This window comes from Diplodia corticola (assembly GCF_001883845.1).
Source record: "Diplodia corticola strain CBS 112549 chromosome Unknown scaffold76, whole genome shotgun sequence".
In the NCBI taxonomy this organism is placed as follows: Eukaryota; Fungi; Ascomycota; class Dothideomycetes; order Botryosphaeriales; family Botryosphaeriaceae; genus Diplodia; species Diplodia corticola.
Window position 1 is genome coordinate 120,169 of NW_017971555.1, and position 24,683 is coordinate 144,851.

At 56.7% G+C, this 24,683-nt stretch overlaps 6 protein-coding genes across 6 annotated transcripts; 2 read left to right on the forward strand and 4 right to left on the reverse strand.

Annotated features, from left to right (window-relative positions):
- Positions 1-1,701: 1,701 nt before the first annotated feature.
- Positions 1,702-3,950, reverse strand: BKCO1_7600043 (zn 2cys6 transcription factor; the record flags this gene model as incomplete). Its single annotated transcript, XM_020279008.1, has 4 exons — positions 1,702-1,759; positions 1,814-2,646; positions 2,702-3,354; positions 3,422-3,950. 4 exons carry the CDS (start codon positions 3,948-3,950, stop codon positions 1,702-1,704), a joined length of 2,073 nt encoding a protein of 690 aa, XP_020125892.1.
- Positions 3,951-4,846: 896 nt separating this feature from the next.
- Positions 4,847-10,470, forward strand: BKCO1_7600044 (ankyrin repeat protein; the record flags this gene model as incomplete). Its single annotated transcript, XM_020279009.1, has 6 exons — positions 4,847-4,886; positions 4,941-5,085; positions 5,136-5,411; positions 5,463-6,031; positions 6,384-6,419; positions 6,479-10,470. The coding sequence occupies 6 exons, from the start codon at positions 4,847-4,849 to the stop codon at positions 10,468-10,470; spliced, it is 5,058 nt and encodes a 1,685-aa protein (XP_020125897.1).
- Positions 10,471-10,697: 227 nt separating this feature from the next.
- On the reverse strand, positions 10,698-12,088 carry BKCO1_7600045 (uncharacterized protein; the record flags this gene model as incomplete). Its single annotated transcript, XM_020279010.1, has 3 exons — positions 10,698-11,801; positions 11,855-12,004; positions 12,065-12,088. 3 exons carry the CDS (start codon positions 12,086-12,088, stop codon positions 10,698-10,700), a joined length of 1,278 nt encoding a protein of 425 aa, XP_020125898.1.
- Positions 12,089-13,392: 1,304 nt separating this feature from the next.
- BKCO1_7600046 (xylosidase arabinosidase) lies at positions 13,393-14,460 on the reverse strand (the record flags this gene model as incomplete). The annotated part of the gene is made up of 1 exon (XM_020279011.1): positions 13,393-14,460. One exon carries the CDS (start codon positions 14,458-14,460, stop codon positions 13,393-13,395), a length of 1,068 nt encoding a protein of 355 aa, XP_020125895.1.
- Positions 14,461-15,377: 917 nt separating this feature from the next.
- Positions 15,378-18,678, reverse strand: BKCO1_7600047 (nucleolar atpase kre33; the record flags this gene model as incomplete). The annotated part of the gene is made up of 2 exons (XM_020279012.1): positions 15,378-15,591; positions 15,665-18,678. 2 exons carry the CDS (start codon positions 18,676-18,678, stop codon positions 15,378-15,380), a joined length of 3,228 nt encoding a protein of 1,075 aa, XP_020125896.1.
- Positions 18,679-19,108: 430 nt separating this feature from the next.
- BKCO1_7600048 (capsular associated protein) lies at positions 19,109-24,460 on the forward strand (the record flags this gene model as incomplete). Its single annotated transcript, XM_020279013.1, has 7 exons — positions 19,109-19,137; positions 19,199-19,979; positions 20,116-20,274; positions 20,327-22,527; positions 23,098-23,828; positions 23,953-24,128; positions 24,395-24,460. The coding sequence occupies 7 exons, from the start codon at positions 19,109-19,111 to the stop codon at positions 24,458-24,460; spliced, it is 4,143 nt and encodes a 1,380-aa protein (XP_020125890.1).
- Positions 24,461-24,683: the final 223 nt, after the last annotated feature.

Below are 24,683 nucleotides of genomic sequence, written 5' to 3' on the forward strand. Positions count from 1 at the left end.
GGATGCGTTATATCATCGGTTGCATGAAACCACTGTCAAGATCGGGAGCGGGTACGGGTGATCAGGCGGCCAGGGTCGGCCACTGTCGACGCAACAGGTGCGCAGGAAAATCCAAAAAGAAACGACGGGCAGGGATGCAAGCGAACAAAAGGAAAGGCAGGCAGCACGGCAGCTTAGATACAACAGATGCCGGTTGCGTGTAGTATACGCGAGGGGTGGGGTGTCGACATCTGGGCCGTACGCGGCGGCGGCGCAAACGAGCTGGCTACGGCAAAGCCGTCCGTGTTGATTTCCGATCGTGGGCGCGACGAGTGCATGCAACAGGCTAGCGCTGGCTGGCGGTTCCTCTGTCGCAAGATTAGAGTTGGCGGCGGGCGCATCACGCATCCCGGACGCACTTCCGCCGGCTTCGTGGCCGAGGCTAGCACACGCCTCCCCGTCCTGCTAGTCCACGGCTGCTGCGTGTGCCGGGGGCTAAAGACACTGCTGCCGCTGCCGTCCCACACCGGTCTCTGCTGCCTAGGTATCTCCGTCTGCAGTACCTACCTCTTCTGGCCATTAATCACGGGCCTGCGTGGTCGCTGGGGTTCGGTGTGCGAGCCAGGCTGGCCCTCGCCGACGATCCGGGCATTAAGGTTCCGGGGGGAAGTGTGCCAGCCGGTCCGCCAGGCGTGTGCTGCGACCGCGGGCAACCATGTGGCCGGCACACGTTCGAGACCGCCAGGGGTAGGTAGGTGTTTGGATCCTGCGGGGCGGCTTGGGCATCATTATCGTTGACAGCGTCCCGCTGAAAGTAGGTACTCCCGTGTCACCACCCCCCTTCGAACCGCAGATCTGAGAGAGAGCGCTGCATTCTCGTCCAATGATCCGCTATATTCAGAGCCACGACTCATGCTAGCCGCTGCGCCCTGGATTTGCGCTTGTCACAGCTTCGGGCCGGCCGCCGCTTTTTTTCGTCACCGCCAGCGAGTCATCAATGTGCATATACGGCATCGTGCCGCGCAACGCACAACCGTCGGCCTATAAGCCATCCGCGTTGCTGGGACCCGCCAAGTTCAGAGTACGGGCATACGACGCATCTCAGCGATAGCGTAATGAGGGCAAGAGACCAGTTGGGTCTCATCGTCGTCGTGGTGCGAGTGATTTCCCAGCGCCATGGGGCGGGATCATCAAGCGGGAGTGTGCCTTCCCGAGCCATGTCGTTATTGGGAACGGAGACAGGGCCAGCCTGCGCACTGGACCCGAACGCGGCGTGGCGGCTGAGCTCTGCGCCGGGATTGCCCTCGTCGCGTTCCGATGGACCCTGGCAACGAACCCGTTTGGGGAAACGGACGGGGACCTGCGATTGCGGCTGAACCATGGCCCCTTTCGAAGAGAGAAAACACGATAGCTACCCGTTATAGATGCGGAATAATGCCATGTCGCAATTGGACCGTGGTGAATCGAGGGGGCCTGGCCGCTGGAGCGTGCTCCGGTCATGACGCATCGTCGCTACTACTGCGTGCGTGCCCTGTTTATGGCCGTATTCGCGTCTCTGTAGGGGTACGATGGATGGGTATCATGGATCCGAGAAAAGCAAGGTGATGCCAATAGATATAAAAGCATGGAACTGAGCCGCGACTCCAAGAGCAGGGGTAAGCGGAGAGATCAACCAAGACTCCACACTTGGTCCCCGTGACGGCAAGCAATGCGTAAGGTGGATCATTCCCACTGGAATCCCGGGAGCTGATTGAAGAAGTCGGTAATCCCTCCATCGCCACTGCCATACACGTCAGATGCACCTGATACGGACTTGTTGGAGAACGACACTTACGGGACTGCCTCGTATCCAAACTGCGTGGAATCCAGGGGCCACAGCAGGGAATTCAAATCGTTCAGCTGGGTCTGCGGGCTCTCTTCCGTCGCGATAACCTCATCGCCCAAAAGGAACGGCCCGCACAGCCGGGCGATAACACGCAGACACCGCGCCGCCGTCGGGTTGACGTGCGCCATGTCTTCCAGCGTCCGCACGGCCTGCCGCACCTGCCGCCGCCATCCCTCCGCCTGTCCCGACTGCGGCTCGTTCCTCAGCGACACGACCGGGATGATGACGGCTTGGAACACAAAGTAGATGCCGTACCAGCACGCCATGGGGGTTCTGTTGTTGGCGGCGTTGCTGAACGCCCCTTCGGCAAACCAGAGCGCTGACGTCGTGGTTATCGTCTCGGCGGCTGCTTGGAGGCATCGCCGGATGCCAAGGTTGATGGGTGACGAAGGGTCCATCCGCTGAGACTGCTCATCCTCGCTTTCTTGCCGAGTCCTTGCGGCGCGGGCTGTGTTCCGTAGCATGGCCGATCTCATGACAAAGGGGCGGTACATTATTATCTTGAAGTTGCGGCACCGCAGATGAAGGATTGCATGGCAGAGGGCGAACTTGGGCACCTGGGGAGCGTGTTCGTTGAAGTATGGGGGCAGATGGGCGAGCCAGCCCCCGATGCGGGAGTCATCAAGTTGGAGAAGCACCTCGGGAGAAGGGTAGTTCCCGCTGATGAGGGCGGCGAAGATGTCTTGGATAGCCATGTTGAACAGCGCTTGACAACGCAGGTTGGTGTAAACGGTCGTCTCGGCAGCTTCATCCGGGAACTGGCTCGAGGCCCTCGTCAGGTCCTGGACCACTAGCAGGTTAGTCACCGCGGATGAGGTTCGCGAGCAAGTCACGCACCGTATCTCGGAAGTTCCGGGGGAGGCCAACGTCCACACCTGTAGGCGAATCTATCGGGCGTGAAAATGTAATGGACGCCCCAGTGTCGAAGATGACAAGGCCCCACCACACTCGACGACGCATTTCCATCTGCCAGGGAGTGACGGCCCAGTCGGAATACTCTCTATGGAGCCCGATGCCTACAGCAACGCGCTTGGCCAGACCCAGGTAATTGTAGCCGGAGTTCGGCTTGTTTGCCTTTTGCACGTAGTTGGCGACAAGCACAAGCACCTGTACGAGCATCATGCTCCCTGTCTCGAGGATGTCGAAAGAGAGCCTGCTTTTCGCCGCTTCGAATAGCGCAGCATCTGTGCCCGATGGATATTTCCCGGATATGCACGCCCCAAGAGCCGAGACGACGTAGAGGAGGACATGCCAAAGGGTCCCGGCCGGCCTTGGGATGACTTCCATGTACTCGGCTCGGAAGGTTGCTTCGTGTATGATGGGATAAGACGGATGGTAGATGGTGAAGTAGTCGTCAATGAAGGAGTCGAGCCGAGAGGGTGGGAGGGTCTGCTGTGGAACGTTTGGTAATGCTGGGTCCTCAGTCTGTTCGGATTCAATCGGCTGGCCAACTTGGGTGAGATGCAAGAAAGACGCGCCTGATGCTACGCCTTTTCAAAGTGAGTTAGCAGGGACAAATTACAAATTATGATGGATGGAACGAATGGCCAGGCATACCGAGGTATCCTTCGTTTCCGCCATTGGCCAAGTTTCCCATTCCATCTGCCTGTGTTCGGCTTCTGGCGACACTCCGTTCATCCCATTCCAGGTTGCCAGAGACTGAGGCTGGCGTTGGCTCGAGTGGAAATGTGATTGCTTTTGAACTGGACGGTTTCTGGGCCTTTCCGTTCGGAGTGTGCTCGTCAGAGTGATCTGAAGCGACTGTGAAAGTATCGGACGAGGATGAGGCGGTGACCTGTGGGGCAATTTCGCCATCGGGCTGAGCCAACGCCTCTCGGATGGCAAATGGGGCCGAGGCATACTGCTGCACGAGGGCGCGAGCTTCTGCCAGTTGATGCTCGACTTGGGTGAGGTATCTGAGACATGTAAGCGTCCATCTGTGGCTAGGCGTGCGAAGATTTACTTTCTGGTCAGCGGAGTCCTCATCGGTTTCTCGTATACACATGTCTCCTGGGTCCGGCGGCAGGCAGAACACTGCGGCAGCCCTTTGTTGCACTTGTAGGTTTCGGTCAGGCCAGGGCGACATCACGTGATTGCAGAAATGCAGGCACACCTTGATCTTCTTCGCATGGCACCGGCTGCAGGATCGCTTGGCAAACTCAGACTGCGGCATCAAGGCTCGTCGGCGCGTCGCCGTGAGAGGTAGCGGAGATGGCAGCGGCGACTGGATGGTGGGCAGGATAGGTGCGGGCTCACCAACTGCGGCTGTAAAAGGCGGGGTGTAAGCATCCTTACGTAAGCAGCAGCAGTCCTCCCTTCTTCCACTTCGCAGTCATCTTGTACTGCTCCTGTTCCAGCATCATGACTGACCAAGTATCTGCCCAACGCTACCGGATCCGCCGTTCAGATGGTGCCAGCCAGACCCTTGCGGGTTGCTCGCATGCACAGTACCTCTCACCTATGGGGGTTGCAGACGACCGACAGCGTTGATCATTTGCCTATCGACTATCCAAGATCATAATGTAGTCTTCTTCGTCGCCTGTTCACACCAACCGTGTTCGAATTTGCCCGCAGCACGCTCGTGCAATCAAACTCTGGCGTGGTCATCTGGTAGTTCTCCGACCAAGGATTTTTTGTGCCGTGTCGAATCAGCCTCGCATCGTTCTACAAATAGGACAAGGCTGACGCTGATTTTCTGCCGTGGAACCCACCTGTACACATTTCGGGCTGCCTGCACGCATCGTGGCTGCTTACGCGTCGCGAAAAGTGTAGTCACTTCGGTGTAGGATAGGCTCATTATTGCCACATTATGACCCGACCTATGAAACTCGCCGCCAAGGAATGCAAGAGATCGAGAGCTGCCCATCGCGGTCCAAGATTTATTGACAGCCTTCCCTTGCTTTCTCTTGCTTTCCATCGCCCGTTCCCCTCGAAGTTCAACACGAATCATTTTGCACTGCACCTTGAGCATCAGTGTCCATCATGGCCGAGCCGTGGAGGCCTCGTCGTGTCCTGTCGCTCGGTATGTTAGCAGATGCTTGGCCCCGAACTGCTTAGTGGCTGACTTTTGCAAAAGATGGTGGCGGCATCAGAGGGCTCTCCTCCATCATGATCCTCAAAGCAGTCATGGAAAGAATCAACGATCACAGGATGGAAAATGGCCTGACTCGACAAGAGCCATACGAGTATTTCGACATGATCGGCGGAACAAGCACAGGAGGGTAAGAAGATCTGTCCTGCGCTCCATTGCCTTTGTTAACAGAAAGTCCAGCATCATCGCTGTCATGTTGGGTCGCTTACACATGACTTTGGATCAATGCGAACAGGCATATCGCGAGCTTTCAAAGAAGATCTTCACTCCAAAAAGATCTTCCTGGAACCTTCCCGGCCGCGCAAACGACAGGTACCAAGTCAACGGAAAGTTTGATTCGGACATCCTGGAACGTGCGATCAAATCCGTCATCAAGGAACAATTGCACCCAGACGCGCAAAGCGACGACCATGGCAACTTGGATGATTTCATGGAGCAGAATCCAGCATGCAATGTGTAAGAACTCTTGCTTCACACGTTCTCACCGGTTGTGCTGACCAAAGCCAGCTTTGTCACCTCTGCTTTCCGTGACATCGGAAACCCGGTACTCCTTCGGACATACCAGAACAGAGCCATGCACGACGGCATATCGCGTGAGCTGAAGATCTGGCAAGCTTGTCGCGCAACCTCTGCTGCAACTTCATTCTTCGATCCTTTCATACTGCACGACGGCACAGCTTTCGTTGACAGCGGGATTCGGTGGAACAACCCAGTGCCCCAAGTGTTGGCCGAAGCCGGGGATATGTGGCCGAACGACAAGGACAAGATCGCCGTCTTGAGCATTGGTACAAGCTTCAACAGGCACATATCGCTGGACGGCAACTTGATATCCGTGGTAGAGAGTCTGGCCAAAATAGCTACTGACACCGAGCTTATCGCCCAAGACTTCTACCGAGATCATCGTACCGACTTGGTCCAGCAGAAGAGGTACATCCGACTCAACGTTCCGGAACTTGGCAAGGTGGGCTTGGAGGAGTTCCATAAGGTCTCCGAGATCCGTCAGAAGACTGAATACTATCTCCAAGAGAATGCAAGCGAACGGCTTCACAGCTGTGTCGAAGTTTTGGAATCTTCAGGTACGATCGCTCTACTGTCCCCCGTTCATGATTCTCCAGACCAGGGTCTTGAGACTCGCCTGGCAGCGTTACGCAATACCAACGCTGTTGTCCCCGGAAACATAGGCTGAGCCACTAGTCATTAAGTATTCAAAGTGCTCTGAGGAGCGTGTTACAGAGAGAAATTTCTCCCCTATTTTCATTTCAGTTCTTTTATCATCAGGCTTTCGGGTTTTTTGGTTGTAGTTTGAATCGTTAGTAATGAAGCCAAACTGTCAGCAACGTACATATTTCATAATCGGCGTACACGTGTGTCTAATTCGGACTTCTATGTTATTCATATCAGTTCAGCTAATACAGTCTGCGGAAATAGTTATCACGGGTCTACTTGAAACGAAAGAGTGGAAAGGTACGTCGTTGGCAGAAAAATATCCATTGCATTTTGAGAACTAAGCTTACAGTAAACAGAATGCAAGATTGCCCTTGTCAACGAAATGATGAGTTCCCGGAACCACATGGAGGAGAATGTCACACCGCCCGCCAAGGATACACTTGTCTGGTTTCTAAACCAGGGAAATTCGCAATATCAAGATTGGAAGGAGAGCCATGAGGCAAACGTCTTGTGGATCACCGCAGAAGCTGGATGTGGAAAGACTGTACTGGCCAAGTTTCTGACTGAACAACTGAAGCTTCTGCCACACCCTTCCGGGCGCTCTTGTTTCTTCTTCTTCAATTCTCGGAATGAGAAGTCTAGGGCCAGCAATGCACTTTGTAGCATGCTTCACTACCTCTTGGAATCTCCGCTCGTTGATCCTCGGTTCTTTCCATTGGTACTCCAAGAGTACAAGTCCATTGGATCCCACATTGCACAGAATGTCGAAGTTCTCTATCGGCTCATATGCAAAGCGACGGACTACCTCAAGCCTTCTGCAGGACGGCTGCCTTGCGTACTGGACGCTCTTGACGAGTGCCAGAATCCAGACATGTTGACCGAAAAGCTATGCGCACCCGCAGGAACGGGGTCATCACAGCCTACCGATTTTCCATTCAAGCTGATCATCACCATCAGACACACTGGCGAGTTGCCTGACTGGCGGTTCAATCCCTCCCACTTAACCATGGACCTTGGACGCCGACAGGAGTCTGTTGCAACAGACATCGAGACAGTCGTTCGTGACAACGTCAATCGGCTGGGAATCCAAAACTCTGAGAAGGGTCTCCTTGCCAGGAGTATATTGGAGCGAGCTGGTGCGACATTCCTCTGGCAAGCTCTTCTCTTCGACGAGATCAAGAGATTGAGGACGACCTCGGTTGGAAAGATCTCTAGATTGTTAGAAAACACCCCTTCGGGTCTCAACGAACACTACGAGCAGATTCTGGAAAGAAGGCCGGAGAAGCATATTACGCTGTCAATCCTTGAAATAGTCATTGCTTCTTCCACACCCCTGAGTCTGGACGAAATCAACGTGGCCTTGGCAGTTCAGCGCGACAACCCAGATTGGAATGACACGTGGGAGACTGTGCACCGCAATATGGAAGACTCCTCCAACATTGAAGCGTTCTTAAAAACCCACTGCGGATCATTTCTGAGAATCGGCGGAGCTGTCGTGACGTTATTCCACGACACGGTCCGAACGTTCTTCGAGACCTCAAGCACGATGATGATCGGACTGGCAGCCGCCAACCGTGCTCTTGCTATCAGATGTATCAGTTACCTACTCCTCGAGGATTGGCAATCCACCAGCATCGATTGTTGGCTATTGTACTTCAGGGTCAGAGACGAGAACGGAATGTTTCGCCGTTTACCTCTCCTCAAGAATCATCGTCAATACCTCCAGACTTGCTTTTACGACTACTCTGCACGGCACTGGTTCCTCCATGCCCAAGCTGCCCGGTCGGACGAGAGTTCGTGGGCGCTCCACAATGCAGATGATGACTCTCGGCTTGATGAACTTGTCAGCGGGGTAATAGCTCTCTGCGACCCTTCAAGACATCGCCTGGCTGTTTCCATCCCCCTGTTTTTTCCCGGCGATGATACCCTCCTATTTGCGTTAAAAAATGACAATCTGCCATTGATCTTCGGCATCCTCCATCACCTCACAGACTCGACTGTGTTTGGGATCGAACATTATTGGATATTTAAACTCGCCATTAGAAAGCGGATGATGAGCGTAGTCGAGTTTCTCCTAGGCCATGACATGTCACGAGACCTTGTGCAGTGGACTATCTCCCAAGCAATCGGACGGCAAGACCAGCGTATTGCACAACTTGTTGTCAATGCAGTAATGAAACAAAAACACGAATTTGCACGAGAAGTAATCGATATGGGAAGCCTGGAGTTTCTCCCCATGCTGATCCTCGCCGAGGGACTTGACTTTGAGCCCGGAACGGCTAATGTGATCAGCGCCATCCACCATGATGACGTCGAATTGTTTGACCAGGGTATGGAGCAATATACGCGTGATCATCCTGACCGCGTCGAGACAATTTGCCATGCCTTTTCGACTGCAATAGTGATCCTCAGCCGCGACGACTGTCCAAGACCAAGACCAGATATAGTCAAGTACCCGGTCCGCTACGTACTGAGAACCCACCTTTCCAGAGAAGAGCAAGAGCCATTGGATGAAACCCTTCTGATGGCCGAGCGTAAGGCTATCGAAAGCAATCTTACATTGGGGAAAGCTCTGGTCTGGGCGGCGTGCGGCGTCAGGGACGACGAGACAAGCATATTCCTGAAGACGGCATGTCGCCAACACGATCTCACTAGAAACCCTGAAACAATTTCGAGCATGACGGAGATGAACGAATCTGAAACTTCAGAAGACGGTAAATCCTGGAGAATAATCATTGGACTGGCGCTCCAGAAAATGGAAGAAAGTGGCGCCTCACGCAGGTTTGATCTGAGGCAGCAGGTCGAATGTCCCGATATTGCATTGCGCAACGCGAATTCTGACGGAACTCTGCCGGCCTGGCTCGACGCGTTCCCTCATGTGTCGCGAGAGTGCATCGACAGACTCTCTCCTCTCTTCGATATGCAAGCAGACGTTGCAGTATTTGCACTGCTCATCCTGACGAACACATACCCAGAATTCACAATTTTGAAACAGCTAAGCAAGGTGGGCTTCGAGATCTGCTGGGTCCCATCGAAGACAGCCATTTTGGACACGACGGTAACAAGTGGATGGGACATTATCGTAAGAGCATTCAAAGCGCACCTCAGCCAGCTGTCCTCGTATGATTTCCGATCCTTGGCGCTTGAATCAAGTTTCCAACATAGGGTGCTTGCGCATGAAGACTACCCGGGATCCAACGTGGATGTCGTCTTACCATATGCATGTACTGTCAACCCTGTAATGGCACAAGAGATTCTTGTTCATGCCGGAAAGAAGCTCGGCTATCAGCACTCCCAAGTAAGCTTACAAAGAGCTCTTGTCAGTAGCATCTGGAGCGATAATTTCGAGCTCTGCGAGTCGTTGCTCAATTTTGGTTCCGACGGTATCGTCAATGTGGGGGTTCTTGAAGGCCAATCAGTATCTGAGCAAAAAACCCCGTTGATGGCCGCAGTCGACGTGTGTAATTTACGCATCGTCCATCTTCTTCTCAACCACCATGCAAACCCCTGGGACGAGGTAAGCGTTGTGTATTATCAGATTGAGGAGCCAACACCAGAGCTTTTGGCCATACACTACGGCGCTAGCCATCACCCTGAGATAGATCATGTCACAGGCGACGAAACATTTGCCGAGACAGATGCACGGCAGCCAAAGCGAACAACCTCGGCAATAAGTACGGCTACATGGACACATGAGTTCTTTGATGAATTTCTCAAAGTCTGGAAAAATGCTGCAAAGACCTTTGACGTCGACATTGCAGGCTCCGAAACGTTTTCTGGAAAGACGGTCTTGCATCGCATAGCCCAACATGGAGGGCTGTACCAGGCTATGAGCCTCCTTGGATACACGGATGTAGACGCGAGCAGACAAGACAGGTATGGTCGGACTGCACTCCATGAGCTTGTCTTCAACCTGCACAAAGCCCCTCCTTCTTCCGTCGGACCGCTTTTCGAACTTTTGGTCCGTCACGGAGCAGACGTGCTCCAGGAAGACCAATTCGGCCTCAGCCCTCTTCAGTACCTATGCTTCTCAAACATCGATGGTTCCAGGTTCGACGAGTATCTGGAGATCTTGATCTCTCGAGATGCAGACTATGTTTCACTGGAAAAGCTCGTCTCGCAGGGAAGGCTGGAGTCACTCAATCGTCATTCTTTTTACCTCCCGGTTGATCTGGAGGGTAATATCGCTTTGGTTCGAAGATTCGTTGATAAACACCGCAACCGTGGTGTTTTGTCTCAAGACACCCAGGATGCTCTGTCCAAAGAGGAGATCCAGAGGGATTCCGGAAAGAAAAAGGGCCAAAGCCACGGTGAAGAACGTGCAAGAGCACTGATTGGATCCCAATGAGGGTGCGTGGGACTTTCAAGATGAAGCGTCGAAAGGGAGTTTTTGGCACCAAGGTTTTCTGTTTTTATGCGGACATATGAAATGGCCGTCTCCTTTGAGAGTAAGTTTGGGTCATAGAATCGTATTGTTTACAGACAAAGCTCGCCAGGGTGCTCGGGGTGAAAGCTACACAGCGACGGGAGTTCCCGAAAAGTCGACCAGATCAAACGCTCCTCCAGTGGTATCATTTACAGTTTCGTCATAAAAACCGGTCTCCAACTGCTCCGCCAACCCGCCAGACCGACCCTCGGCGACGAGCCCAGCTCCAAATCGCGCTCCGCCGTCTCCACCCTCACATCCACCTCCTTCACAATCTCCCCCATACCCGCACTGCCCGCACTACCCGCACTGCTCGTACTCGCCAGCGAGCCCCTCTTCGCCCTCTTCCCCGACAACGACCTCACCATCCCTCCCACATACCCCCACCCCGCCGACACACCTTCACCCCCACCATCCCCCGCCGCCTTCGCCGCCCGCCGCTCCTCCTCCTCCCCCTCCTCCCCCCTCCTCCCCGCATCCCCGCCCGTCACCGCCTCCAAATTCCCCAACCGCATCCCCGCCCCACCATCGGCATCCCCCCCCTCCCCCCTCGCCAACGCCCTCCACAGCCCCGGCGCCAACCTCTTCACCAACGGCTTCGTCGCCGGCGCCGCGACGCACACCAATCCCGTATCGACCTCGACGGCCGACCAGATCGTGACGTCGTAGCTCGCCCACGTGAAGTCGCCACCAGCGGCGGCGGTGGTAGCCGCGGGGATGGCGGTGATGCGGACGAGGCGGATGACGCTGGCGAGGACGACGAGCCAGCCGAGGGAGACGACGGCGAGCAGGGCGGCCTTCTGGCGGCGGGGGAGCTGCAGCGGCAGGATGTTGGGGACGACCTGGGCGGCGAGGAGGGCGTCGGCGAGGATGTTGCAGGCGGCGCAGGCCCAGAAGTGGGGGCGCATGGGGAGGCAGCGGGTGTGCGGGGAGGAGGCGATTTGCTTGTCCCAGTTGGCGGCGATGGGGGCGCATTGGAAGATGGAGAGGAGGAGGAGGGGGAGGGTGTAGGCGACGATGAAGGCGAGGAGGGCGAGGGCGAGGCGGCGGTTGAGCGGGTCGGCGAAGATGGAGAGGTAGAAGAGGCAGATGGTGAGTTTGGTGAGGGAGAGGGTGAGGATGTAGAAGAGGAGGGAGGCGTATTGCAGCTTGAGGTTGGTGCTGAGCGCCCAGGGGGGGAGCTCCGAGGCGTGGATGCCGGCGCCGTAGTTGGTGAGGACGCAGGAGAGGGTGGTGAGGACGAGGGAGGTGGACTGGGGGTGGTGTTGTCAGTGGATGTGGGAGGAAAGGGAGGGAGGGGCATTACCCATGCGATGCAGAGCATGGTGTCATCGGCGCCCCATTTGCGGCGTATGAAGGCTTTGGAGATTATCCTTGCGATGACAAATGTGGAAGCGACGGCTTGCGGGACGATGTTGCCGACGAGAATCTCCCCGGTTCTCGATTTGGTGGCGTTCTGCATGGTGGTGCGTCAGTGCATGCAGGCAGGTGTAGGGAGAGTTAAGGTTATCCGTACCGCCGGGCCCAACCAAGGATCCATTTGGGTGGTCCAAGTGACAGCAGGAGCTCGCTCTCTTCATAAAGATGGATTGAGTTTTGCAGCGAGCGAAATCTGATCATCGCACCGGAGCGGGAGCGAACAGTTTTAATCACGAGCAGATCAAACGAGGGGTTCTGACGTCGCAGATGATATTCAACAGCGGCAAGCCGTTTCTGGTTCCCACGGCTTGCACTGGGCGCCGATCCGGACCGAGTCGATCCCTATTCGTCTCACCTTCGTTGGTGGGCGAGCCAGAACAGCCAATGACATGGCGTTTCATACGTGTAACAGTGGCCAGGAGACACGCCACGCTCTAGACGCTGCCCAGATCGACCGCCTTGTTTGAAAGCCATGTGCTGCAGCGCTCGCTCGTTTTTCCACTGGTCGTTCGGCTGCAGTTGACCTCGTCCTTCGATCTGCAGGCTTGACGAATCCCACAGCACCTGGAACTGAAGCGGGCAGGTCTACGTAGACATGTTGGCTTCGACCGGGGTTCGCGCAAATTGCACATATGAACATCACTTCGCCTGCCTAAGCTTAATTTTAATCGTGAGCTTCCGCTGACGTCGCCCCCGCAATGCATGTATATACATAATCCGTGCATGGCTCTCGTGCGTCGTCGGGCTTTAACGCCGGCAACGTCGGATTTAAAAGGTGGCATACCGAGGAGAGTCGAGTTTCGGGCTCAACCTCCAACTGCTTCAAATGCTCGGCGCCACCTTCCGCATCCGGCCGAAAACCGTTCATGCGAGCACGCGACGGCCAGGGTGCGACCAAGTTGGTGTGGCTTATTCGGCCGACAATCCGGGGACAGGCAGCCCCACACAGCCGATGCAGGGGCAGCGCCTGGTCTTACGTCGAGCCACAGCCTGGCCGCCGAGGCTGACAGGCCTTAAAACACCATCATCGCTTGGCTCGCGATCGAGACAATCGTCATGGTCGCGCCGCTACCGGAACAATGGCGACAATCAGGATCCGGTGATTAGAAAACAGTCGCTAATCGCATGAAACTTCACACATCCTCATTAGCGGGATGATCTTCACGGGTAATATCAAATCTGCCTTGTATACCTTTGTGGGGCAGGTCCCGACGCTTATCTTTTGGACAAAGAACAGAACAACAATGCTGTCATGGGGAGTTTGGATCGAGGCGTGTGTTTAGCAGTCCTCTGAGCTGAGAAAGAGATCAAGCATATTCTGTAAAATACTCCCGTGCTCCTCACTTCTAATTGAACAACCAGTGGATGGCAAAATCATGAACTCAGGGCCACAAAACCCACTCCACACTCCCACCTACTGCCACCTCACTGCTCCTGCGGCTTCTCATGCACAATCCTCCCCTCCGCATCATACCAAATCTCCCTCATCTTGACGCACCTCAAGTGGTCCACGCCGCCCGACAGCTCGCAATCATGATAAAACAACCACCACCTCCCCTCCCACTCCACCACCGAATGATGCGTCGTCCACCCCAACACCGGCTCCAACAGCCTCCCGCGATACGTAAACGGCCCGAGCGGACTCGTCCCCGTCGCATACGCCAAGAAATGCGTATCCCCCGTGCTATACGAAAAGTAATACACGCCCCGATACTTGTGCATCCACGCGGCCTCGAAAAACCTCCTCTCGTGATCATCCGCCGCCAGCGGCTCGCCCGTCTCCCCATCCAAAATCAACACCTCCTTCGGGCCCCCTCCCCCTTCGAAATCAAACTCCAACATATCCCCCCTCAACACCCCCACCCTCGGCCCCAACGCCCTCACCCCCTCCCCCCTTGGCTCCCCCTCCGGCCCCGCCCTCGCCGCATCAAACACGCCTTCTTTGTCCCAACACTCCAACTGCCCCCCCCACAGCCCGCCAAAATACATATACGCCCTGCCGTCCCCGTCGTCGCCATCATCCACAAACACCGCCGGATCGATGCTATAACTCCCCCTCATCGGCTCCGCCCGCGCCACGAACGGGCCCTCGGGCCTGTCGCCGACCGCGACGCCGATGCGGAAGATGCCGGCGCGGTCGCGTGCGGGGAAGTACAGGTGGTAGTGGCGGCCGTCGGGGGTGCGGGCGGCGTCGGGGGCCCAGAGCTGTTTGGCGGCCCAGGGGACGGCGGGGGCGGCGAGGGCGGTGCCGTGGTCGGTGCAGAGTGCGGGCGGGGGTGGTGAAGAGGAGGAGGAGGGGGTGGAGGGGGGCGGAGGGGGGTGGGAGAGCGAGAGGACGTGGTAGTCGTGCATGTCGTATTGGTCGCCGTTGTCGTTGAAGGGGATGGTCGTCTCGCGGTCGTGCGAGGGGTAGATGTAGAGTTTGCCGTTGAAGACGTGGGCCGAGGGGTCGGCGGTGTAGAGGGTTGTGATGAGGGGTTTGGGGGAGGCCATGGCTGGTTTGGGGGTTTTTTTTCTATTTGACTTTTGGATTTTGTGGGCGGTTTTGGTTGTTGGTGGTGGTGGTGTTTCGTGCTGTCTTGCTCTGGTGGGGTGGGGTGAATATGGTCTCAGGCACTGGATGTGTTGAAGGATTTGGCTTTTTCTCCAGTTCCAATTTGTCGGTGGCTCCTCGATGTTTGTTCATGTGTATATATCAGCCTGCAATGGTCTTCTATTCTTATAAACGTGGGGTTGTGGCGGGGAGGTGCTCTTTTTACCCGATTTAGCCTACCATGCATTTACCCGGGCCCAAAACAGGACGAGCTTGAGGCGGCTCTGCGCGGGTAAAACGGCGGGAAGAAGCAAAGGTTATCACCCCGGGTCAGGTGAGCTGTATTCAGTAGTTCCGTAAGACCTTGGTATACACACACCAGACGGTCTTGCTAACCGGCTATTCTACGAAAGTGTAAGCCGGCACACCACGAGACGATTGCATATGCTGCTCGGGACCACGGACAACGTAATTGCGAAACGAATAAAATATGAAAAGATGCAAAGCAGTCGGTCAATATCTGGCGAACATTCAGCTCTCCCGCTTCAAAATATCGGGCGACATTTTCTCGTCATGACAGGAATGGCGAGCGGTAGATAGTGGGGGATCGGTGGCGTGATATCGATACAAATCTCTAGACATCAAGAAGCCACAAACTCTACGGCAACCCTTGAACAACCGAAGACGATTATCTGCTCGAGGGTTTCAACCACCTGAACCTCTTCTCTCCACACAACCCACCGCAAAATGCTGCGATACACCCCAAGCAAAACACACATATTCCCATCCCAACTTTTTTTTCTTCACACGAAATAATACTCACAACCATAACTCCAAAACCCATGCCATCAACCCTCCTCTAATGCCGCCCCAAACCTCACCTATGCTTCCCCTTCTTCCCTTTCTTCTCTTTCACCGCCTCCGCCTCCTTCAACGCCTCCTCGACCGCCTCGCCCGCCTTCCGCTTCGACCCTCCTCCATTCTTCGACTTGATGCTGACAGTCGTGCTCTTGCGGCCGTCGCGCGCCGCCTTCGAAACCTGCTTCTCGGCCTCGGTCCAGTCGTGCGCGTCGTTCGACGCCATGGCGTACCTGATCGAAAACACGTCAGCAAAAAAATCTTCATCATCATCAAGCAAGAGAAAGGAAAAAAAAAGGCACTCACTGATCCAAAGGCAACGCATCAATCATGCTCCTCATCCTCTCCCTCTCCGCGCGCCTCACCTCGTCCGCCTCCTCCTCGAGCTCCTCGCCCAAGCTCTGCGCAAGCGGCTGGAACTTTCTCGTCGCCGCCTTCTCCGCTGCCACTTCACCAGCATCATGATGCGCATCCTCCCTCTCTTCCTCCTCAAGCGCGTCCGGCAGCTCCTCCGCGACGGCGCCCTCGACCAGGGCGCGGAAGTGCGCCGAGATCTTGCGCACGGTCTTGATGAACATGGCGAGGATCTGGGAGCTGCTGAGGTCGAGCTCGCGGCCGACGTCGTCGAGCGTGCGGCGCTGCAGGCCGATGGCGAGGAGGAGGGCCGTCTGCAGGCCGGAGAGCTTGAGGCTGGCGAGGCGGCCGAGGAAGTAGAGGTGTGCGATGGCGGGGAGCAGGTCGAGGATGACGTGGTAGTCGAGCATGTTGTTGGCGTAGCTGTCGAGGCGCTTGAGGTCGAAGGGGGAGAAGAGGGCGTCGAGCTCGGGTTTGGTGAGCGGCGTGGGCGGGGCGGATGTGTCGTGCTTGATGCCCGAAGAGGCGGCCTCGTTGAGGCTGAGGGCGAGGGGGGACTCGAAGGTGCGGAACTGGTAGGAGAGGAGGGAGAGGAAGCGGCGCTGGAAGTCGCGCGAGAAGGCGCCGAGCCAGCTGGGGTCCGCGTTCGTGGGGGTGTCCAGGGTGCGCAGCATGACGCACGTGTGTTCGCCGGTGAGGTCGTTGGCGGTTTGGCGGAGGTAGACGGGCACGAAGGAGGAGCGCTTCCAGAATCGCTGGAGCTCCTTTGTGAGGCCGTAGCTCACACCCATCCAGTCGAGGGCTGGAGGCTTCCTCTCGGACAGACGAGCGAAAAGGGGTGGCATTGCGGTAATGTCGCGGACCTTGACGTTGTCTTGCAAGAGGTTCGACTCCTCCAACTCCTCGTCCGTCACGCGAACCATGGTCTCCTCCTCGACAGGGTCGACTTCAGACAAGCTGGTGAACTTGCCCTGGTAGAAATCGGTGAGAAGTTCGATGGCCTTGCGACCGTATCCCATGCCGATGTAGTCGGGGTTTGTCGCAATGCGGACGACACGAGCACCCGAAAGACCGGCGAACTCATCGTCTTGGAACTGTTGGCTGACGAGCCAAGGGATAAGATCACCACCGGCCCGCTGGCCCCGACTCAAGCTGCTCAGCACACTCTCTCGGCTAATTTGGCCCTCCATGGCAACTTGAATGACGCAGAGAGGTTCCGGAAGCTTGTTGCTACCCTCGTCGACGGGAGGAACCAGAGCGAACAGTTGATGGGCCGGGGCATCGGACATGAGTTGCAGATCATTAGGAGAGTTCTTGTAGTGGCTTGCCACGTATAGAGCCATCATCTGTTGCAGGAACTTTTCGGAAACGGGGTGGAAGGAAAACAGGGTATCTCGGTTAACGTGCAAAAGCTGGCATTTGGACGGGTCAGGGCATCCCTGAGTGTTCATCCTTGAACGAGGGAGAGTTGCATCAAGGCACAGCAGCTTGTTCATCCACTTTTCCACAGCATCGCCCGGTGCGTATCTGATGGATTCGGCAAGAGTGATTTCGCGGAGCGAACGGCCAGACGCGACAGAATCGGATCCATTCTTCGCCTCCCTTCCGGTCGAGCGGTCGGCAATGACCTGGTCGGCGCTCTTCTTGGAGCCACCTCGAGATTGCTCTCTCAGTTTTTGGATGAGTTTGAGAGACAGTGACCTTCCAGTTCCCTCGTAACCGTTGATTGTCGATGCCATGAAAACCAGATAAGGACCCATCAGCTTCTGAACCAAAGGCAGGGGGATAGCGGCGGCCTCATCGATGACCAACAGCTCAGCCTGGCCCAGAACATGGGCATCCTGCGGCTGAATGTATTGGATCGTCTGTCTGTGCTGGCGATGCACATTGACGCGAACAATGGCCTTGTTGAAATCGGGGTTCGTGGATTGGATGATGGAATAGTCGACGTGGTCCATGTATTCCAGCGCGTCAAAGCCTTTGAAGACGAATTCGAAGAAGGTCTTCAAGTTCTCGGGACTCGGGGCGGTGATGAAGATGTTGCTGTAGCCATGGGCGACGGCAGCGGCGACGGCGACACCGAGCGCAGCAGATTTACCCCGACCTCTCGCAGCAGTCAGGGTAACGGTGCTTTGGAGCGTCTTCTCGGCGATAGCATCGATGAAGGTCAACAGACCCTTGGCCTGGTCCACGGTGCGGGCGAGGGAGACCAGGGAGCCGACGGGCTGAGAGTCGGCGAGCGATTCCTTGATTTCCTCCAGCTCCTTCGCCTGGGGCGTCTTTCCCTCGAGCTCTGGGTCGGGGGGCGGCAGCTGGCGCACGTTCTTGCCGCCAGAGATGGGAAGGACGTTCAGCTCGTCGTCGACAACCAAACACGACTCGCAGCTGCCGAGGGAGAGAATGAAGCGCTCGTTGAAGCGGGCGACGACGTCGCCGTGGGCCTCGGTGCGATAGCGAGAGTGCACATCCATGGACATGGTATAGAGCTGCTTCAAGCTGGTCATGTTCTTGAGCAGCAGGATGACGAGACCGCCGCCCTCGACAGTCTCGATGGTGCGTGCGAGCAGGTTGGGAGTCAGGGCCTCGAAGTCCTGCAGGATGCACATGCCGAAGGTGTTTCCCAGAATCTTCTCCGTCTCTTTGTAGTAGACATAGCGGATGTTCTGGGTGGAGATGAACAGCTCGAATGGATCGCCCTCGTCGGCGTCCCGGATGCCCCGCTTGATCTCCTTCTTGATCTTCTTTTCGCGCTTCTTGCGGTGGCTGCTGAAGCCCAAGAGCTTATTCTTGTATGCCCACAGCACGCTCTTATTCAGCTTGACGTCGACGTTCAGCAGGATGTGGTAGAGGTTGACGATGACATCCTTCTGGTGGTCTCCGACGACGACGAAAAAGCTGCGCTTCCGCTCCTGGGCTCCGTTGCGGATCAGGGCGGGGATGCGGGCATCAATGGCCTTCTTGACCATGGTGGATGGCTGCGGCGCCGTGTCCGCGGCGGGCGGTGGATTCGAGGGCGGGCGCAGGCGATGCGCGGGGTGCGGGCGGGGCGCGTTGCGGGCGTGGGATGGCGCGGGCGTCCGGGGAGATTCGCACGGCGGCGAAGGGTATCTCGGGGATCGGGGCGGAAGCTGTGGCGCGTCGGACGGGCAAGCGGTGGTGGTGAGTGCTGGAGGAAAAAAGTGCGCCAAGATGCCGCGGCGATAAGATAAGCTCCGGGCTGGCTGGACCCTGGGCTGCCCCGAGCTCTGGACGGGCTCCGTTCGCGACGACGCGGCCTGCAGACACCACCATGTCGCACAGCCTCTCAGCCTCGCATTATTCTGCCTCGCCGCCGCCTCTCCTGTCGCGAGCCTTGCTGCCGCGTCTAATATGGTACTTGCCGGCTAACACAACCCAATGGAGCGGCTAGCCGCTCTCTGCATCGCGTACGCTCGTTCCCGCCGTCTTTCCGCTGCCCGCACCCGCAGCTCAACTCACATGCCGCAGAGGCCTCCTCGCCTGCACCGCACACCTCACCGCCTCCCTCGATAAATCCATCGCTCTCCAACGGCCCGTCCATGCTTCCGTCGCCGTCCTGCTCATCGCCGGCGTCGCCCTGCTGCTTGCCGACAAAGTACGCCCCTTGCGATCCGAGTCCGCCGCCTCGGAACAGCAGTATGCGCCAATTCCCTTGTCAGACCTCGGCGATGCAAATCCCTCGCGCCCTGTGTCGCCGTCGCCTGCCGACCCGCCTGCCGTCCTGCAACCCCGTCCGACCCGCGGTCTGAAGCGACGATGCGCCCTCGCCGTCTTCCTCCTCTGCGCTCGCATAGAGATCTTGCGCCAGGTTGTTGCGGGCAGCGAATGCTCGACCCCCACCCGAGAGACGCTGGTGCCCGTCTTCATTGCCGTCGCCGATTGGTGGTTGGTCCGGCGCCGCCAACCTCGCCACCGCGAACGGAACGGCGACAATGATAATGACATGGACACCACTTTGTACAGCGATGCCCTGAGCGGCCTTGCTGGTAGTAGCTGGCGGCCGACGGTGGCCATTGTCTTCCTCGCGTGGTCTAGTACTGCCGCCATTGCCCGCGCCTTGCCCGCCAAATCCACCTACATTTGCCCTCCCCTTTCCCGCGATTATACCATGATACCCAGGCTTCAGATTGCTGGCGTTTTGTTGGACGGTTTCCTTGCTGTACTGTTGTATCAAATGTTGAACTCATATGGCCCCAGACCTGGCAGCTCCACATCCAGGGCACTCTCTTGTCTGGGAGCGGCGTGCGTAGTAAGTCTGATTCTTCGACGCTTGAGAGACATTCATGTCGGCGGTCAAATCCTCTTTCCAGCCTTGAGGCCTGTGCTTGGCGAACATCACAGACCAAAACCCTCAGCATAGCATGTGCTGACTTCACTCGGTCAAGGTCTCCGCTCTCATCTGGATCGTGATCGGTGCTGGCATGTATCAATTTGCCTCTGATTATGCGCGTAGTCTGATCAGCCCCACTCCAAGGCATTTCACTTCAAGCGTCATCAGGCTGGCCATTGAAGCATCGCTCGTCGCGACATGCGCCGTTCATTCTGTGAGTATTCGCTTCATTTGTACGACGTGTGTTCCGCTGACAACTGAAAAAGATCAGGCATTTCGGGATGCTGAATGTTGCGGTCCTTATTCTCTTCACTGCTGCTTCGGTTTCTCTCTTTATGACTACCTGGAATCACTCCCACCCCTTTCCTCCACTGCCTGGAGGATTGGTACTTTCTCTGGTCGGCATGACTTTCAGCTTGGCTTTCTATTCCCTGCCCGAGCCACCCCACTCGGGCTCCAAGCTGAAGTCACTTTCGCACCTCTGGGGTTTCTATCCCATCATTGCTGTGCTGTTTTTCCTGCAGCTGCTGCTGGTTTACAATGGAGATGACGAAGTCCGATACCACCCAATCGACATGTTAATGTTTGATGCCAAGGAGAGAAACGAGCACTGGCTCCAGTGGGCCTCGTCCAGCATCTCGATTGAAACGGCGGCTGTGAACTACACCACACGGTACAAGAGACATCCTCCGCCTCACTTCGACGCGTGGTATGTGTATGCCACCAGCCGTTCGTCCGTCATCATAGACGACTTCGACTCGATCCACGACGATTTGCTTCCCTTCTGGTCCCTCAGCCCGGCTGAGATCAGGCAACGCACATGGGAGGCCATAGCCGACCCATCCAAAGGCATCGGTGGAATCTTCATCCGCGAGGGCAAAGCCCGCATTGCACCCAACGTGCCGCGTAACCAACGGCTGATGCTCGACAGCATTGTACACATCATTGACAAATTCGGGCAGTGGCTTCCAGACATGGACTTGGCTTTCAATCTCAACAATGAATGCCGGGTGGCTGTTCCTTTCGAGGACATGGAGATCATCAGCTCAGACGCGGCGGACGCAATCAGCAAAGAAAGTACCGAGAAAGATCTCAAAAATGACTTCTCTCCGGAGCGCGAGATTGGATGGCAAAAACTCCCAGAAGCTCCCCACAGCGCAGATCACTTCGTGACTCTATCCAGGCGCTCGACGTGGGACGAATTCGGTGCGATGACTTGTCCACCCAGTTCCCCGGCGCGTTCGCAACGGATTTGGAACCGTCGAGATTTCTGCGCCTCGTGCGCCCTTCCCCATACTCTGGGGGCATTCTTCGCGAACTGGACGCTGGCCTCAGACATCTGCTACCAGCCCGATCTCGCAAACCTCCACGGCTTCTACACGTCGCCCAACACCTTCATCGGCACCCACCGCCTCATGCCCATCTTCAGCCAAAGCAAAGCGCCCGGCTTCAACGACATCATCTACCCCTCGGTCTGGAACTACATCGACCGCGTCGCCTACGCGCCCACGGACGAGTTCCCCGACCCGGCCTTCCTGGACAAGACGCCCGACCTCTTCTGGCGCGGCGCCACGTCCGAAGGGTTCGCCGGCGCCGGCGGCAAGTTCTGGCACGGCATGACGCGGCAGCGCATGGTGCACGCGCTCGCCCTCAGCAACGACACGCAGGTCCTGCCGCTCCCGCACCCCGTCGCCAGCTACAAGCGCAAGCTCCGCTACGTCCCCGTCGCGCCGCAGCTGCTCCGCGCCGCCATCCCCGTCGACGTCGCCTTCAGCGACATCGCCCGCTGCGGCGAGCCCGCCTGCTCCGCCGAGCGCGACCTCTTCATCGGCCCCGCCCCAGCCCCAGCCGCACCAGACCCCGCAGACCCCAACCACGAGTCACTCTCCCCATCCGCGCAGCAGCACCGCCGCCGCCACCACCGCCGCGCCCAAGAACGCAAAAACGCCACCCCCCTCCAAGCGCACTGGCAGCACCGCTACCTCGTCGACGCCGACGGCGCCGGCTTCTCCGGCCGCTTCCTCGCCTTCCTCCGCTCGCGCAGCCTGCCGCTCAAAATCCACCCCCTCTTCCGCGAGTGGTGGCACGGCCGCGTCACGCCCTGGCTGCACTTCGTGCCGCTCGACCCGCGCCTGCAGGGGTTGTGGCCGACGCTGGCGTATTTTGCGGGGTTTAAGGGAGTGATTGGGGATGATGGGGGTGAGGAGGTCAAGGTTTATGGGAATGTGGGTCAGGGGCAGAGGATTGCGGAGGAGGGGCGCAGGTGGGCGGAGGCGACGTTGAGGCGGGAGGATATGGAGGTTTATTTTTTTAGGCTGTTGTTGGAGTGGGGGAGGCTGACGGATGATGGGAGGGTGGGGTTGGGGTTTGTGCCGGAGGCGGAGGGTGGGGTTGGGGGGGTGGAGGGGGAGGGGAAGGGGGAGGCGGAGGCGGAGGGGAAGGGGGAGGCGGAGGACGGTGGGGGGCGGTGAGGGAGGCAGGAGGGTATGTAATTATTTGCTTTGTTTGTTTGTTTGTTTTGTTTGGTTCTTGTCTTTTTATGGTGGCGCGGATGAGGTGGAGTGTGCATATGATTGATTGTGTTGATGGCTTTATGCCGACGATGACAGCTACATGGGCTTGGGGGACGGTACGCCGCTTCCCGCCTTATGCTGCTTTGCGCGAGGGTAGCAGATGTTGTAACTAAAGAGGGTCAGATCAGATTCGGTGTTTCCTGGTTGTTGGCATTGTCAAACATGAGTAGATACATGGCTTGCTTATCATCACGGGACAGATGAGGTTTTGTAGGCTGTTCGTTAAAACTTAATCAATAGCCCGTTAATTGCGTTTTCCACTGGAACCGAAAACACTAGAAAACCAAGCTGTGTGCTCCGGAACACTTTTAGCCAAAACACGGTAAGCAGATAATGAAGTCTATAAAAGCTCATTGAACAGCTGCAGTTATCTGCTCTACAAAAAATTCAGCTTATACCAGTCCTTTGGTTACTATATACTCACGGTAACTCGGTCCGCGACCTTCCTCGTTCACGAGAAATAGGGAAAGAAAACGAAGAACGAGTCTCCGGCGGGCGTTTACCGCGGCTACATACAACGCCGCTTCAGACGCGCTCAAGGCCGCCGTCACCGAGGACGACCACGGCCTGGTCTACCTTACCGACCTCATGCAAGAGGATCCGTATCACCCGGGCGGTGGCCGTCTGGACCCCGCGTCCAGCCTGAAGTACTATACGAACAGATCGGGCAAGCTAAGAGCCCTGGCGGGGATCCTAAATTGCCACGTCGTCGTCAGGAAGGAGAAGGTCCTGCTCCTCTGCAAGTACCCAGCGAGCATGGTACCCCTATGCCATCTCTGTGTCCTCAGCGGGATCAACGTGGCCTGCATCAAGCAGGCCACCCCGGACGTCGAGCGAGCAGAGTTGATCGCGACATTCAACGATGCCACTGATACGTCTATCGACGTGATGGTGAGTACCATCGCCCTGGTGGGATACGGCCTAAACCTGCACTCCGGGTGCAATACGGTCGTTGTCGCGGAGCCCCCGACCGGGGCCAACCACGTGATACAGGCAATCGGCAGAGTCTACCGCTTGCTACAGCAGCGGTTCTGTTACGTGTACGTCCTCCACGCGCGAAACACCATCGACCGGTTCGTGGACGCGTGGAATATGATGAAGTTCCGACCCACTCTAGCCAGTGTTGGTGGCGACGTCCTACTTCAATTCACCCTGGGCGCACTGCGACGAGAATATCGAGAGGGGCAAAAAAGGCGTACGTGATGGCTGCTGTCAACCACAAAAATGGTTCGTGAATCAATGAGAGACCGGTAACTTCTTATATCTGCAATCGGCAGAATGTGTTCATTGTAACTTACTAACAATGTATCGTGCACTAGACGACTGCACCGATTGTGCGTGGTTTCAAGCCCCACCTGGCACCTACGACGAGTATGCTGCCTGGCACAGGAACTTTGAGGCGCCTGCCAGGACCCCTTCGGGTCACCCATTCATGTACGTCGGCAAGGTTCCGTACGGTTTTCCTGCTGACCTCCAACTCACAGGCCTTGGCCCCGTGAGTAATGCCTATTGCCTTGGTCGGGCGGCGCCTGTGGACAGAAACAGAGGTCGTCAAAGACGTGTTGGACTGGGTTCGTCACACACCTCAGGAGCTGGACGAGAGGCTCAAAGAGTGGTGCGCCAATGCTAGGGCCAGGTACCTTGAATGGGAAGTTTGGAACGGCATCCATCTTTCACAACATACCATAGAGCTGCTCGGTATGAGAACCTCAAAGACGATCCTTCTCATCAATAGGCAAAGTCGATGCGCTGACATTTCAGATCAACAAGGACTTCTCCGAAACCAGGTTCATCAACACTATAAGCCGCTATGTTACGTCAGCCTAGCAGAGCAGACCCACTTGTTCTCTCTCGGCTTCATTTGTGTCGCTAGTACGTCCACGGGGACGATTGCTTGCGGGACTTCGCCAACGACAAGACCCATACTGTGGTAGTGGAGGATCCGGTCATACCCAACAGGGTAAGGTCTCTGGGCTCAGGGAGCAGAAGCGGTGGGAGTTTTGCCTGAGCTCTGAGGCTGCAACCACCGGCCGGAGTCCACTATGGTATA